Source organism: Tinamus guttatus, unplaced genomic scaffold (assembly GCF_059628265.1).
Source record: "Tinamus guttatus ecotype Peru unplaced genomic scaffold, ASM5962826v1 Tinamus_guttatus_pri_ptg000260l, whole genome shotgun sequence".
NCBI lineage: Eukaryota > Metazoa > Chordata > Aves > Tinamiformes > Tinamidae > Tinamus > Tinamus guttatus.
Window position 1 is genome coordinate 941,889 of NW_028288794.1, and position 15,940 is coordinate 957,828.

A 15,940-nucleotide genomic window follows, 5' to 3' on the forward strand; every position below is an offset into this window, starting at 1 on the left:
AATGCAGATACCCTGTAAAGAGAGAGTGGCGACTTCACTGCTGGGAGAACTGTCCCATCATGGTGAAGATGAGAGCAGAGCATGAAAAAATGCAGAGGGATCTTCCAGGGCCAAATACCCTTGCAATAAAATTGCAGGTCCCGCTCAGCGCAGGCAACTGTAAAGTAATGCAAATGAGAAAATACAGCCCCAACTGCATAAAATAAAGGGTTCTGGCCTGAGCTCCACCCAGCAGTAAGATCCTGAGCTTATGAGACCTTGAGCTTTTTCCATCCCTGTGGGGAAAAAAATAGCAGCCCCACCACCTCTGCTCTATCCAGGGCTTCTCTCCCTTCTAGTACTCTACCCAGGTGATGCTTATATCCTCACCTCTCTACCTTTACCACCACCTTCCCAGGTGAACCTTGTATCTCACCAAGTGTTCCTTGTTAACCTCTAATGGTTGGCTAGAAAATCCTTTTATTCATCAAGTAATTAGCATTATTATTTTCATTCCTGGCCAACCTTCCTTCCTATTCCTTATTCCTACACATCCCAACAAATTTATCAACTTAGCAAGGATACAGAAAGAAAAAAAAAAAAAAAAAGTTGGACAGGGTTACGTGGCATGGCTAGTTGTTGCAGGGAGACCTGTTTCTTCACCAAAGGGCAAGCATTGGCCACCTCTGCGCCTGCCTTGGCTGCTGCCTTCCCATGCACAGATGAGCCTCAGCACCCTGGCCAGGGTGGCCTGTGGGCATGGTGGCCTTTGCGTGCAGTGGTTGCCACAACCTGGTGGTTGGTGCTCTGAGCATGGTGGCTTCCCAGCACAGTGGCAGGGAACAGAGGTCCCTGTGCAAGGACAGAGCCCTGGAGCGGCCGTCAGGGAGCCTGTCCTGCTGTGATCCTGCTTAAAGCCCTCCCCTGGGAGCGTCCCGTCCTGTCGCGTCCCGCCTGCCCGTCCCTCCCCGCGCACCCGGGTGCTCGGCGCGCTCGCAGGCATGTACGCCCGGCGGAAAAGGAAGAAGCCCGTGCCCAAGAGGTGGGTGCGAGGGGGACGCGTGTCCAGAACCCCTGCCCTGTCCCCGGCGGGCGCTTCGGGGTGGGGAAATCATCTGGGGCCGGTGTCCTCCTGCCCTCGGCAATCCGAAGGCTTTGCTCCCTTCTGAGGAGCTCGGATATCCGGCCCGAGCTGCAGGCTTGCTTAGAGGGCAGCGCTGAGGGCACTTGTGTAAATGAAGGGTATCGCAGTCATTACTTAATTAAAGAATGCTAATGAGCAGGAACTAATAAATATATTGCTCAATAGCCAGTGCATATTGACCGCCCTGATGCCCGGCTGCAGTTCGTGGCTGTGGGACCCCATGTCTCCCCCTTACATACCCCCCCAAACTGCTCCAAAGTCCTCTCAGTGTCATGGCTTGGGCTTACTAGGAATGTAGTAGATATAGGTATATATTTTGGGGGGCTGATGGGGAGGGGGAAGTGCTGGGACAGAAGAAGGGAGCGTCACACCGCCTACGTACATGGCAAGAATGTGAGTCACAGCCTTTTTTGTGCAATTACTAGGGGCTTTTGAGGAAGTGTAAAAATACGAAAGGTTTGTCTTTCTCAAATCTTTCTCCTGCTCACCTGTCCTGTAACACCAGTGGTGTGGGAAGGTAGGGTGAGATGCTTGGTCCATTTGCAGTTTGCTTGATGCTTCTTTTTTATGTTGGGGGGAAAAACAATATTTCAGCATTTCAGCACAGACAACCCTCAAATTACCTTTTTTTTTTTTTTTTTAAGTTATTATCACGGGGCATTTGCCGGCTTGCAAAAGCGGTGCATTTCCTGCTGTGTTGCCCGTTCAAAGTGCAGCTGGTAGAAAACATGGCCACGAGCATCGCAGCCTTTGCCTCTTCAGAGCAAAGCTTCCCTTGCGGCTCTGTGGATCGGGCACAACGACGCAGGGACCTTGGTCCTCTCCCAGCAGTTCGTCATGAGCTCGGCAGCTGGGTTGTGCTCCGTTTTGATCCATGCCTGTGGAATAACGCTGCGTTCCCGCTCCTGCAAGTGGGGCAGTGGTGGAAACTCAGCAGGTGCCTGTCTCCCATAGGGAAGAAGAACCTGGGGGACGTGGCACCCACCCCTAGCCAACACATAAAGCATAGACCACCATGCTGGGCTGCTCAGATGCCTTGTCCGTAGGAAAAATAGCAATTTTCACCCTCGCCATAAAGGGCAGTGCTTCTTGCTCACGTCTAGTTTTCTTTTCTTCACTTTTCTGGTATTTGTGGATGTATTTGGGTAGTGCTTGTGCAGAGGACTCTTCTTGAAAGTGCATATGAGAGAAGGCAATTTTTTTTTCTCTTTTTTCTTTCCCTCTCCTCATCTCTGTTTCTGATGGCAAGGCTCCATACTATTTCTTTCTCCCCCTTTTTTTTTTATTTACCTTCCTGATGACTGTGATTGTAAAACGTTTTGCTGACTAATAGAGTACATAAAGACACCGCTGCTGATAGGTTTTGCATGACTTGTCCAAACATGTCCAGTGACGAGTTGTACTTAGCCCCTGTGACAAGCAGGGTATTTCTCTCCCAGCAGTCATGTTGCAAAGCAGCAGGACAGATTTTTTTTAGAAGAAATGCTACCATTACCTATCCCTGATTAGAAGTCCCCTTGATACAAAACTGCAGTGAAAACTCAATGGACACCTCACTGTATTTCATTTAATATTCATTTCTTCTCTTGCCGCCCATGCAAGCAGGCCTGCCAGATGAGATTTGAGAGTAGCTTATGGGGAGAGAGCTTAAATTGTTTCTAAGACTGGCAGATCCTGTTATCTGAAGCTGCCTTATGAAGCAGGGACGCCTGCAGAGAGAGAATTTATGGTTAGAAAAATTACATCAAAATGGTACCAGTTGCACGTTATGGAACACAGTGGAACCAAATGCAGAGAGGGGTCTCCCAAGAAGTCTAAAGGGTTTCTCTTCAAGCAGAAAATGCAAGTCAGCATTTTAAAAAAATCAACAACAACAACAACAAAATAACATGACAAAGATCTGTTAAAGATCCCAGATCTGTTAAAGTCATTAACTAACCTCTTACTGGCTTTGTTGTGGCTGGGACCTTAATCCTATGGTGTGAAATAACAGCGGCTGAAAGACACAGATCCCCATCTCAGCTAAAAAGAGGAAAGAACTGCTCTCATGAACTATTTTTGCAGATTGAGGCTTGATCCCCGAGCCGAAGATTGGTATCATATGTTGTTTTACGTTAGAAACACCAATCTGAAAGAGTCAGAAATCAGAAAACAAAACTGTATTAAAAAATGAGGTTGTTGTGCTGTGTGTGTAGTATCTCTTTTCCATTGGTTTTGTGCTGACTTCCACTCTTTGTAACCTTAGTTAATGAATAAAGCAATTAAGTCAGGCTCGGTCAGATACTCTCTGATTTCTGAGTAGACAGATGATGGCTTGTCGGTCTTTGCCCTCCATGTCCCTTTCTTTGCCAAGGCTCAGCAGTGGGAGCACATGGGGTCAAGGCTGTCATGTCCAGCTGAGCTGTCTCAGCCAGGCTGCACATTGAATTGCCTATCTGAGCGCCACCCCTTGCTCCAGCTGGAGGACATCGTGCCTGGGACTGCGTTAAGTGGCTCTTCGGGGTGGTAGCCAGTCTGTAGGTCCCATCAGACAGGTCCAGTTGATCAAATTCTCCTTGGCTTTCTGCAGGCCCCAAACACCACCCTTTGAAGGTATGAAGTCCAGTCCCTCCAAACGGCATCGAGAGCGGCTCAACCAGGAGCTGGCCAGGCTGACGAGCCTGTTGCCCTTCCCCGAAGATGTGTGCCTGAGGCTCGATAAGCTCTCCATCCTTCGGCTGGCCGTGGGGTACCTGAAGCTGAAGAGCTACTTCATGGGTGAGTGCCAGGGCTGGCATTGCAAGGGTTGGTTCTGCTGAGATGGGGAGATGTTGCCTCTCCACAGCTCTTGGAAAAGCTCTTGAGCTCTTGAGTCTCGATCCTCCTGAGCAACATGTGCCATAGGGCAGAGGGCTGTGTTCTCTGAGGATAAAATGATGAGTTGTAATGCCAGAACCACATGTGTTAATGCATCAGTGTTGCATCTGTAGGCCTGAAATGTGTTTTAGCTGAGGTAGTGACCTGAAAGCACCTTGGGGCACTGGGAAGGAAAATACCATGTGTCCAGGAAGTATCATGTGGTCCGTTATTAAACCAGGCATTTCTATCCTTACTGAAGAACCATTGTTCCCCACCTATGTATGAATGAAACAAACCTTTTGAAAGGAAAAGGAAGAATCGGAACGGGGCACTGCACTGCCATGGGGGCTTCCTCCCCTCGAGCAGGAGCAGTGTCCGTGGCATGTCCAACACGCATCCTCCCAGCCAGAGGTTTGCTGTGGAAAGTTATCCTTGTTGCACGGATTCCCGTTCAGCTGGAGACCCTTCCTTGTCTCGGAGCCCGGTCGTACTACGCCAATTACATCCATTTGGGCACTGTGCATTTGATTTTCTCCCCTGCCACGCTTCACCCATGTCTGCCCTGAAATGCATTGGGTTTGACTTCAGATCGTTTCACCAATTTATCAAGGTCAAATTGGATTCTGGCTCTGCCTGACGAAGTGCTGTGTCATCTGCAAATGCAGCCCCCTGCTTAGGGTGTATCACATCAGGCATTTCATGGAGATGGCGACAGCTCTTGTGCTGTGATCTGGAGTTTGGTTTTGTTACTCTGTCCTTTCTCCCTTCTCGTAGCAGCAGACAGGGAGTGTAGCTCCTCTGTCCCTGCACCTTGGCCTCCTTTTCCTTCAGCAACCCATGTTCATTGCCTTGTCTCCAGGCAGCTTTAATTGGTACCATATTGAAGAAGCAATGCTTCTTCATGAGCATTTCTAGGGTGTAAAGGCAATTTCCCTTTCTCCTAGGCAAAAGAGTTAATACAGTCTGCACAGAGCCAAAGAGCAGGGTTATAACCAGTTCAACAAGGAGTCAGATGTTTATGGATGTCCCTGGATTGCCTGCACAGGCTGTGTCATAGATTAAAAGTAAAATCCCATGTGCCATTAGATGTGGTTCTTGCAAGAAAAATTGTTCATACAAAAAAAAGCTCATTCAAGGCTGAGAGGCTGAGACTCCTTTTGGCTTCCTGTCTTTGGAGAATACATTCAGATCTTTGTGACAGCAGACAGACCTATTGCTTCTGAAAGCAGGTGTGACTATAAAAAAGAAATTAGATTTTTTTTTTGCTTCTTTCTATAAAAACTTTTCTAGGTAAGGATGAAAATTGTGTTAACCTTTGTCTCCCTGAAAAAGAAAAAAAAATGCATTACAGGAAATTCTGCTGCTCTGAAGCATCTCATTACAAAGAAATAAAAAGAGCAATTAAAACAGCTGACCTCTTCTCCATCAATACCATCCAGACCCATGTCTCTCCACATAAACCTTTTAGAAAAGTCCACTTAAGAAGTGAGATTTTTTTCCCTCCAAAACAAGTTAAAAATCATTGCTGGTATAAAAGTTGCTCCAACATATTTTTTCTTTCAACTACTCTGCCCTGAGTCCACCTGAGAAAAGCTTGGCCTATGTTGGCAGTGCTGCCAGCCATTGGGGTGATCTAGGCTCTGTGGTGGGATGGGAACTCCAGCCCCAGTTTCCACTTGTTTCAAGCAGTGAGACCCTCAGGAAGCTTGGATGGCTTTGCTTAGTGCTGAATGGCTTGGAAAACCTCCAGCTTGCCTTGGAAATCTGTGCTGGGATTCAATTCTATGTGAATGGAGCAAAAGAAGCAGATGCTTGGAGTTGCAGAGAAACATCCTGGAGTGACTGCTGATGTGGTAGCAAGTTCTGGCTCTGCCGATGGCAAAAGCTGCAAGAAAATAAGGCTGAAAATATTTGGCAGTGGGGAGGGTTCTCGCTCACTGTTGGCTTCTGTGCCATTTTCTCAGACCAAGGTCACCCCAGACAATGAGACCTGCCTTGATGCCTGCTGTAAAGTTTTCTCCCGGGTTTTGGAAACAGTACAGGAGCCAGTGGAGAACCCTCCCAGATTTATGACCGTGCTCCAGAGCCTGGCGGAGCTCTGCATGACTAACAGTTTAGAAAGCAAACAGTGGATAACGGGGTACCTCCCACTATTTCCAGTAACCCACTGGCCCACTGCCAGCCTGTTGTCAGTCTGTAGCAGGAGATGCCTTCTTCCCTTTGCTTGCTTATGAGACCATGTGGCCTGAACATTCCTCCCTGTTGTGTTTGATCTCCTGCCAAGCCCCCATCTTGCTGTTATGCCGAGCACCCTGCTTGGGCTGCTGCCAAAGGGAACCTACAGGCTTCATTCCTGTTCCCTGAGCAATCCATTTGCTCTATATCCTCCAGTGCACAAGGTCCCTCAGACCAAAGTAGGAGGTTTCCCATCGGCTGCACCCAGGAATGTTGCCCAGAACATGAGGTGGGCGGCAGGTGGTAAATGAGTCAGCCCAAGGAGCCACCAAGCTGCAAGTCCCGGGAGCTAGAGGTAGCTCAGAAGGCAGAATGAAGAAAGCTGAGGCTACTGACACTCTGAACTGCTTTTAAGTTATCAAATTTGAGAGAGAGAAAATGTCAAAAAAAAAAACCCAAAACAAACAAACATAAAAACCCTGACACTTGGATGCTTTGATGGTACATCAGATGGACGGGCCTCTGGCCCTTTGTGTTCCTGCCTCTGATGCTGGCAGAACAGAGGTTTCCCATAAATGAGACCAAGCAGGGGAGGTGATACCTTACAGGCAATGCTGGTCGGGAGCAGGTGGCTTTGTAAAGGACTTGTTTGCTGAGGGTCTCTGTTCCAGCTCCCCCAGATTCATGTTCTTTGTGAGCCAGGTGCATAAGCACTGGGTCGCACAGTGCAGCCATCCAGGAGTCACTCTGAGAAGAGGAGGAGGAGGAGGGAGAGCTTTGAGGTTGGCCCCTTCCGCACTGATTTCTTGCCCTCTCGCTCACAGCTGCGGGGATGGATGTTGGCAGCCACAGGCTGGATCAGCCCAAGGCAGCAGGAGAGACCGGACAGACATGTCTGCAAGCCAACAGGGTGGCCTTTGGCGAAGGGGACCTTCTGCTCCAGGTATCGGGCCACAGCTCAGTTGTCCAAGGTTGTTCTCTGCCCAGCTCTGCAGCCTATCTAGGTCTCTCTGAATGGCCACACAGCCCTCTGGTGCATCAGCCACTCCTCCTCGTTCTTCGTAATGAGCAAACTTGCTGAGGGTGCCCTCTGTCCCTTCCCTCCGCCCTTTGTCCCTTCCCTCCGCCCTCTGTCCCTTCACCCAGGTCCATCCACTGAGGAATAAGCTGAACAGGATTGGAGCCAGTAATGACTTTTGGGGGACACCACTACCTACAGGCCTCCAGCTAGACTCTGCACTGCTCATCACAACCCTCTGAGCTCTGCCATTATGCCAATTTTTAACCCAAAGATTTATGATACTTTTTTATTCTTTTTTGTTACCTCAGGCAAGTCACTGCTATAGCTTTCAGTAAATGTCCCAAAAGATTAAAGCAATTCTGAGTGAAAAGTTTTTTCTATTAAAAGAACCAAGTCAAGTAGCTTTAAATGGTCTCTACCCTTGGACATTAATACTCTTCTGCTGTGCATCATCCAAAACCAATTGATTAGGGGGAGCCAGCTGGTTATAGCAAAGGACCAAAGAGAGCTAGTGATTCTCTTAGTCTAAGTACAGAGCTGAGCCCAAGCACTCCCTGGGGCTTTGAATAAGGCCATACAATGTCAATGTGTTCAGCCACCAGAGAGCATCAGCAGCCTCAGGTGATTGGAGGCATCTGGAAAATGTGTGCAGTGCTAATGTGACCAAAGTCCTGGCGCTCAGCTGCCCATTTTGCCCTAAAGAGCATTTTAATTAGGCGCTATGATTTGCAGAAAACTAACGCAGTGCCCCTCGAGGGACTGCAGAGCACACAGGGAAGAGGCTCCCGTATTCCCTCTAGAGATCCAGACTGTAAGCTGGATCTGTACGGAGCCAATCCATATGTTCAAATGAGCAAGATACTAAAAAAAGAAAAAAAAAAAGGAGCCTGTAAGCATCACAAGGCTTGCTTTCAAGGATGTTAGGGTTGCAGTGGCTGGGCAAAAATGCTAGTGAGCCTTGCATTTTCTATAGCCTTTCCTTTGTTGTGGGTGTCCTACTAATGAAGAAGATCCTTTCCTGTCCCTTGGACAGGACCTAGAAAATGTCTTTTTTTGTGCAGCTGCATTAAGGCTAGGAAGTGTAACTCTGGGCTGAATTTGCCTTTTCAGGCTCTCAATGGATTTGTCCTCGCTGTGACCGACGATGGCAACATCTTCTATGTCTCCCCTACAGTGCAGGACTTCCTGGGGTTTCATCAGGTGGGTACCACTTTTTCATGGGTGGAAATAAACGGTGGCAATGCAGGCAGGGGCAGGAGGTGCTGAGAGCCAACAGCAGCACTCCTTCCTTCCCCCCAGCTCCCTCTGCTCATTTTTGATGTACCTTGGCAAATGAATTGTATTCATTGGGGGTGACTAAATCAAACAAACATGTGCATGATTTTAGTAGAAACAGCAAATGCAAACTGAGCAATCACAGGCTCTGCATCCTCTTGGCTTTGTGTGTAAGAGGGGTGTGAGCTTTTTGTCATATGGTTTAAATATTACAAAATATGGTTTAAATATAAAGAGGGGTGGAGGAGGAAAGATACACGCTAGTGAGCCATGTCAGTGCCCTGGAGCACTGCAGATTACATGGGATGCCACAGAGAAGTGGGGCTCTCCCCACTGTCCTGTCAGTGACTGCATCAATCCCAATAGCACATCTTGCATTTCCTAAATTTCTTCTTTCTTACGGCTCCTGCCATTTTCCAGCTCCTGTGCCAAACTCTTCTCCCTTGTTTGTTCATTCCAGTCAGACCTCATCTACCAGAGTGTTTACGAACTGATCCACGCAGATGACAGAGCCACCTTCCGCTGCCATCTCCACGGGGCCTTGAACCCTCTTGCAGCCAGCAGGGCCAAGGGCACTGCTGACGGTGAGTGCAGGGGCCAGGAGGCACATCCACGCTCGTGGCCTTCAAAGATGTTTGGTTCAAAGTCCCACTTTGTGGCCAGGCAGAAGTCTGAGAGCCACATCAGTGTGTGCAATCTGTCTGCGCGAGCTCGGGAATGTTTGTGTTCTGGTCACTGAAAGGATGGTGGTTTCCTGCTGCTCTGCAGCATCCCGTGGCTTTCCCATGCTGCCTGCATAACCATGGCAGCCAGGCATGGGAGAGCCCTGAATGTTGGACAGTCGGCAGGTCCCTTTCTTCACCAAATGGAGCAAATGGCAATGATGCCTTTTCTTTCACTGTGCTGGGTGAACAGGGACAGCAGACAAAAGTTCCTCTGCTTTTGAGCACTTGAAATTCTCATCCCGGGGTGAGAAGAGGCTACACTTTTTCCTTCTCTCCGATTTCTCATGATTATGGTCCCCACTTCGTGTGTAGTAGCAACACCGGAGGGCTGGACAGTATAGGATGGTCTCGAGGGACGGAGGTCTGGGTGGAGAGCAGTGTCTGTGGTGGATCTGAACGTGCTCTCTCTCACTCTTGACTCACCCTTTCCTTTGGTTTCACAGTCCTGCCTACAAGCCAGACTTTGCCAGCTGGATACAGTGCCCCATACAGCCCCCAGCACCTGCCCCTTGAGAACATCTCCTTCACGGAGAGGAGGTTCATCTGCCGTCTCCGCTGCTTGCTGGATAACTCCTCAGGATTTCTGGTAACTCGGTCCTTTGCCAGCAAAAGAGGTACCTCTTCCTCCAGTGCCAACCCTAGGGCATGCAGCTCAGAGCCAGGCTTCCCAGGGAAGGATGGGTTCTTGCTTGAGGATGCAAGTGCACTGAGCATCCCTCAGGGCCTGGCTCTTTCAAAGCCACAGTGTCCCTTCCCATAGGCTTCATAGCCAGTACCACAGGCTACGTGCACACATCGTAAGGTCTGGTCAGGCCTTCAAGTAAGGTCCCTGCAGGACTTCGGCACCTCCAGGCTGAGTGGCTACTGAACTGGGAAGCTGCCATGTGGGTGAAAAATTGCAATTGGGACCAGCATTCCCAGAGGGCCGACGATATCCCTATAGACTCAGATTGACAACCCTGACAGAGTCAGCTGTGTCTGAGCTGTCCAGCCCAGTATGTTCACTAGAGGCCACTCATGTCCTATGCTGGTGTGAGTCTAGCAGCCTAATTCCCATTTCCTCACTCTTTTTGCCTCATACTCTTATTTTCTAACCTCTGTAAGGCCTTACATTTCCGCGGACGGTTGAAATTGCTTGATGGGCTGCAGAAGAGGGCATCCAGCAGGTCCCCGGTGCCTCCCCAGCTGGCTCTCTTTGCCATCGCAACTCCTCTCCAGCCACTCTCAATCCTGCAGTTTCCGGCCAAAATGTTCCTCTTCGAGACAAAGCACAAGCTGGACTTTACTACAACTGCCTGTGATTCCAGGTATAGTGTCTCCCTCCTTTGCTGGTGCAAAATCCATAGAAGCTGAACAGAAAACCTTTAGGAGCAGGGCACTTCTGACCAAACTCTCACGGCAAACCCCGCAGGTGTCTGACCCCTTTGGAAATCTGTCTCATCCACTGCCGGGCACTTCTGCAGCCCAGGTCTTTTGGCTCCTCAGTAACACAGCAAACAAACTAATTGTGTCCCAGGGCTTCCTAGCTTCCATGTTTTAGTGCAGTAGATCCAGCTTGGGTTTCCTGCAAGATGGGATGCAGTTTAGCCCAGGCTGGAGCAGCCATGCCACCCAAACATAGAGCTTCTGACAGGTGCTAACTCCCAGATATAGGAAAGAGGATGCACTTTGTGCTCCGTTTTCAGGGGGCAGATGGTGCTGGGATATACGGAAGCGGAGCTGCGTACGTGGGCAGTCGGTTACCAGCTTGTGCACGTGGCCGACATGATGTACTGCGCGGAGAAACACATGAGACGTGAGTGTGGAGGGGACCCGGGGAGGCCCTGACCCGCACGGGGGCATCACGGCTGCGTGATGAGGGCAGCTCGTGGGGACTTGGCCTTGTCACAGCCGCCCGCTACCAGCAAAGCTCGGGCTCTGCTGTTACCTTTGCTTCTTGGATGGGCAATCCTGTCTGGGATCTGAAGTGACCCTGTGGAAAGATTTTTTTTGTTCTGGGTGAAGCCTATGCATGGAGCTATTAGTGTGAAGTGTCTTTCTGTGCAGGGAGAGGAGCATGGCCATGAAACGCAGCCTCACATGCTATGGCCTGCCTCCATAGCATGGCTGTGACGGGAGCTTCCAGCTCGGGAGCTCTTGCACATGTGAGCTGTCCACCCTCACAGAGTTACAGACTAATCATGTCTGTGCCCACTGTGCTTCCTCTCTGCTGCAGTAATGAGGACGGGGGAGAGCGGCTCGACAGTCTTCAGGCTGCTGACCAAGGAGGCTGGCTGGGTCTGGATCCAGGCCAATGCCAGGCTGGTGTATAAAGGAGGCCAGCCTGACTGCATCGTCTCCAGACAGCGGGTCATCTCGTGAGTATTGCTGGCTGCGGGGCTCTCTCCACCTTCTCCTCGCTCCTGGGAGGCTGGAGGGGTGTGTGATGGTAGATTTTACTCCTGGCACGAGGAGGCAATGCAGTTGGAGTAAAGTGTGGCTGGGCTGCACATCCAGCATCTTCCTCTGTGTATGCCTTCCTGTGGGAGAGGGACACAGGTCTGCTGGAGCTCAGGATTGGAAATGCTGTCATTAAAACAGCTGTAGGGAGGTGGTTACGGACATAACTTTCTGCCTCCAGGGAGCCTTGTGCACGCAGCCCTTCCCCAGGCAATACAGGGACTTCTCTGTGAGCTTCCCACACCCCCAGTCCCCTACGGCTAGTATCTCAACTAGTACCAGTCCAGTCCAGGACCATCTTTTCAGAAACAGCAGAAACAGCTCCCATGTTACTACTTGGAGGCTGTTTTTTGCCTTGCTCAGACAATATAACTAGGCTGCTTTCATTTCTTTTTCCTCTGTCTTGAAGAAATGAAGAAGGAGAAGAATATCTGCGGAAGAGAAACCTGCACCTGCCTTTCAGTTTTGTCACAGGGGAAGCAGTCTTATATAGGAGTGACTTTCCTGACTTCCTGGATTCCTTCCAGCCTAAGGAGGATTTTCAGACAAATAACAGCTCCTGCATGGAGCAGTGCTCAGTAGATCCCAATTCTCTTCTTGGGGCCATGAAGAAGCAGGATGCATCTGTGTGTGTCTCTCATGCTGATAATGGGCCGCAGCTCCCCGTGACAGCTCTCATCTGTGAACCTGATGGGCCAGGCCCAGACGAGACAGCCAGTGACACCAAGGAGGATAGCAACTCCCTCCTGGTCATCATTGAAACCCTCTTTGAGAAAAGTGAGATGGACAAGGACATCTGCCAGACCCTCCAGAACCTCAGTGTGGACAACACGGAGCTGCAGCAGTGGGAGGAGATTCTGTTCGACTTGGGTGCAGAGGAGCTGACATCTCAGGGCAATGTTGAGAGGCTGGACAGTGAGGTGAACGCCTGCCTGGAGCAAATCCCTTTCAGGAAGGACACTGGGGAGAGCACGGACTTCCCGCTCTGCAGTGCAATGGGGACATCCTGCGGCGGGGAAGGAAGTCCTGCAGCTCTCTGGGCAATTCACCCAGCAGCTCCTGCACCACTGGGGTTTCAAACACCACTGCCCTGTCAGGCACCTGATGCACAAGACCCAGATGCTGTGGTCTCTCTTGTCGCCACTATGCCCGAGGGCAGCTCTGCTCCATCCAAACAGCAAGTCCCATTTAACCCAGATGGGCTCATGAGAGGAACCACCGCTGGTGCTTTAGGTTCCCTCAGCAAGCCCTGTGTGACAGGTCAGCTGGCAAACCCGGGGCAGTTGTTTCAAGGAGAAGTCATCAGTCCCCTTCCTGCAGACAGCATTGTGCCTAAAAACCAGAGCCAGCTGATGGACTCAGGATGTCCTTTTCCACTGGACTCAAATGCACTAGTGACTCAGTGGCACAATACTCCTGTCCTAGCAAACCCAGAAGACTCTCCGGGGCAGAGCATTGCCCTAGAACACTGCCTGTCAGATGCTTGGGTGACTGTGGCTCCAGAAAAGCTGCGAGTAGCAGCAGTGCAGGTGGAGTCACAGCAAAATGCTCTGTCTGGGAGCCAGCAGAGCGAGTTTGGCTCCCCGGAGCCAGAGCTGTGGTTGTCGCCCTTGCAACCTCCTCCTTGGCCTGAGCAGGGCTTGTGCAAGTCGTGCAGCGTCCAGCTCTCTGCAATTGAGGAGCTCCATATTGCAGCAGCAGCTCTCCCTGTGCGAGATCCAAAGCCTTTAGAAGCTGGTCTGCTGCCAGGAAATGGGAACTTCCCCAAAGAGCCTCCGTCTCCCTTCGACGTATCCAGCTTTTACTGGGAAGGGGACCAGGTGATGCTCCAAGAGGACAAGTGGTTGACACAGCACCAGCCACAGCTCCTGCAGGCTGGGACATGTCCCCAGGGATGCAGCGAGCTAACGGCGATGCAACACGACAGCCTCCTGCTGGATGATGGCATGGACCCACACACCCAGCACACGGACCATGCAGTCTGGCCTCAGTGGGAGTACGGCAACAGCAAGGGCTTCTTTAAACATCAAAATGCCTTTATTAAGGATGTCCTTCCCCAGCATCCAAGGACTTTGTCCTGCCACAGTGAGAGCCACCCTGGAGCATCATTTTACTCATCAGGACCCACACTGGGTTGCTCAACAACTCTCCCTGTGGAGGTAGGTGCAAAAGCACCCTCTCCTGAGCTGGACTCTTGCTGTCCATCCGTGTTCTTCACAGACAGACAGGCAGGTGGGCAGCCAATCTGTGCTTGAAATGCTCCTTTCAAGGTAAGGTGTGAAGGCTGCGGGACCTAAAAGACACCTATTTACACATGTGGAGCGTGGGAGGACAAGCTGGGTACATGGTGACTGATGGGTTGTTTGCTGGCATTTACTTTGTCACACCCTTTGTGTGATGGAGCCATGTGGCTTCCAGGATCCTGGGCAAGAAAAATGTCTAGAAATACTTCAGACCACAAGGATTAATTTAAGCAAGAAGCCCATTTCTTTACATTAATAATTTTAGAACATTTTCCTGACCATTCTCCCAAAAACTGTATAGGGAAAGTCTATTTTCAGACCTCAATGTGAACTTCTCTTTGCAGCTTGGCAGCCATATTTTGAAAAACACCTGGCAGTGGTGGCCTTTCCTGCGCTTGCCAGGCAGCCGTCAGGTGATGCCACACACTTCTGGAGCAGTTAAGATCTTATCTTCTGGTGCCTGAAATGAGGTGCCACCAGAGCACGCTTAGGTAGGGTAGTATCAGTCCCCAGACTGCCTCAACACCTCCCCTCTGCTCCTTGCTCCCTGTCTCCATCCCTTCTCCCTCACTTGGGATCAGGACATAGACCAACCCAAAGGTGAATCTTGGAGGAACAGGTACCAACCAGGCCATGAGCCCTCCCATTCAGCCAAGTGGAGAAAGTCCAGCTGGCCTCCGTTCTGCTCACCTTGGGTTTACCACTGACTTGTCTTTGCCTTGCCTTCCTTTCCTGTGCTCAGCAGGGCCACCTGATGGAGGAAGCCCCTGCGATGGAGTTCACCCGTGCGCTTGCTCAGGACAGCATGCTCGTCACAACGTCCTGAGAAAGAGAGGAAGCAAGAGAGCCAGTGACTGTTTTGCCTTTCCACTGTGTACTGACTTTGTGGCCTTTAAGCTGTTCTCCTGGGAGACCAAGACAACCACTTACTTACATTTCATTTTATTGTATTCTACCAAAGGATTTTTTTTTTCCACCATGGGCCAAATTCCCCCAAACCTGTCAGGGAAAGCCCACAGGGAAAAGAAAAAGGATGGGGAATTTGGTTGGAGGCCACAAGCCAGATCAGTCAGAGATGTCGGCGTGGCTGTGGACCTCCAGATCTCCCTCCTTATGCCTGTTATGCTGAGCTTCAGGCCTCAGGCACCAGGATCAAGGGGCTACTGCTTTTTCTCATTCCGTGGCGTAGTTTCCAGAGCAGAGCAACGTGTCAGTCTTTCTGTGTACCAGCGTGTGTCTTCGGTAATTTCCCCGTGTGCTTTTAAGATGTTGGCTTTGTGTTGTTAGCCTTGTAGTTAGGCACTTAGAGGAAAAGCCACACCAGCCCAATGAGGATTCGGGAAAAGATGCTAAATTTTCTGTACGCCCAGGCATGATATAAATGGTCAGTTAAAGATGATCTTCGGTGGAAAAAGGGCTTTGACGAAACAAAATTTTTCACCACCTAATGTCTGTTTACCCTGGAACTGGGTGGAAAACACATACTGAAACAATCCCCAAGCCAGCAAAAGCAGATGATGATCCCAGCACTATCCCAACAACAAGCCTGGATGTATCCTAATTCTGTGAGAATTGGCACTCTCCTGATCTAGAGGTGCCTCAGTAGGCATAAAAGGAGAGCTGCAGTGGAATGGCCTCATCTCCCTGGTTCTTTTCCTTCCCAGCTGTCTCCCTGCACACCTTCCCATCCTAGGGTTCCCAGAGCCTCTGCCTCAAGGCTTTGCCCAGAGGGAAATTGCTAGGGAAAGGATAAGCCGCTTAGTACAAACCCCAGATAAACTGGCCAGGAGGAGAGTGATGCTAGAAATGTGCCTGACCTATTTCAGGAGGAAGCCTAGAGGAATATTGAGGGCAGAGCAAGGACTTGATCGGCTGTGAGATGGATCCTCGAGTTCAATGGTTTCAAATGGTAGGAATTTTAAGAGAAAAGACACTTAGGAAAAAAAAAAAAAGCAGTATTCTTGGCTTTTCTGTTTTGACATATGTAAGGTGTTATGACAGGGTGCACAAGCCAAGCGTGGGGGGAACTGAGGGCTCCATGTTCTGTGGGATTTATTAACGTGGGTTTTTTTTTAATGCAGGGTCTGTTCTTCCTCCCATG

General features: G+C 50.2%; 1 protein-coding gene across 1 annotated transcript; it reads left to right on the plus strand.

The window, feature by feature from the left end:
- Nucleotides 1-980: 980 nt before the first annotated feature.
- LOC104575352 (aryl hydrocarbon receptor) lies at nt 981-13,504 on the plus strand. The gene is made up of 11 exons (XM_088526947.1): nt 981-1,021; nt 3,693-3,880; nt 6,961-7,079; nt 8,268-8,357; nt 8,893-9,022; nt 9,628-9,743; nt 10,262-10,464; nt 10,843-10,952; nt 11,373-11,514; nt 12,006-13,436; nt 13,489-13,504. Exons 1-11 carry the CDS (start codon nt 981-983, stop codon nt 13,502-13,504), a joined length of 2,586 nt encoding a protein of 861 aa, XP_088383073.1.
- Nucleotides 13,505-15,940: the final 2,436 nt, after the last annotated feature.

What these genes read in the sequence shown, in the direction of transcription:
- LOC104575352 (XM_088526947.1), top strand. Translation starts at nt 981, where the DNA reads ATGTACGCCCGGCGGAAAAGGAAGAAGCCCGTGCCCAAGAG. An exon ending in ACAACTGCCTGTGATTCCAG is followed by an intron (nt 10,465 to 10,842) that starts GTATAGTGTCTC and finishes CTCCGTTTTCAG; the next exon opens with GGGGCAGATGGTGCTGGGAT. An exon ending in CGCGGAGAAACACATGAGAC is followed by an intron (nt 10,953 to 11,372) that starts GTGAGTGTGGAG and finishes TCTCTGCTGCAG; the next exon opens with TAATGAGGACGGGGGAGAGC.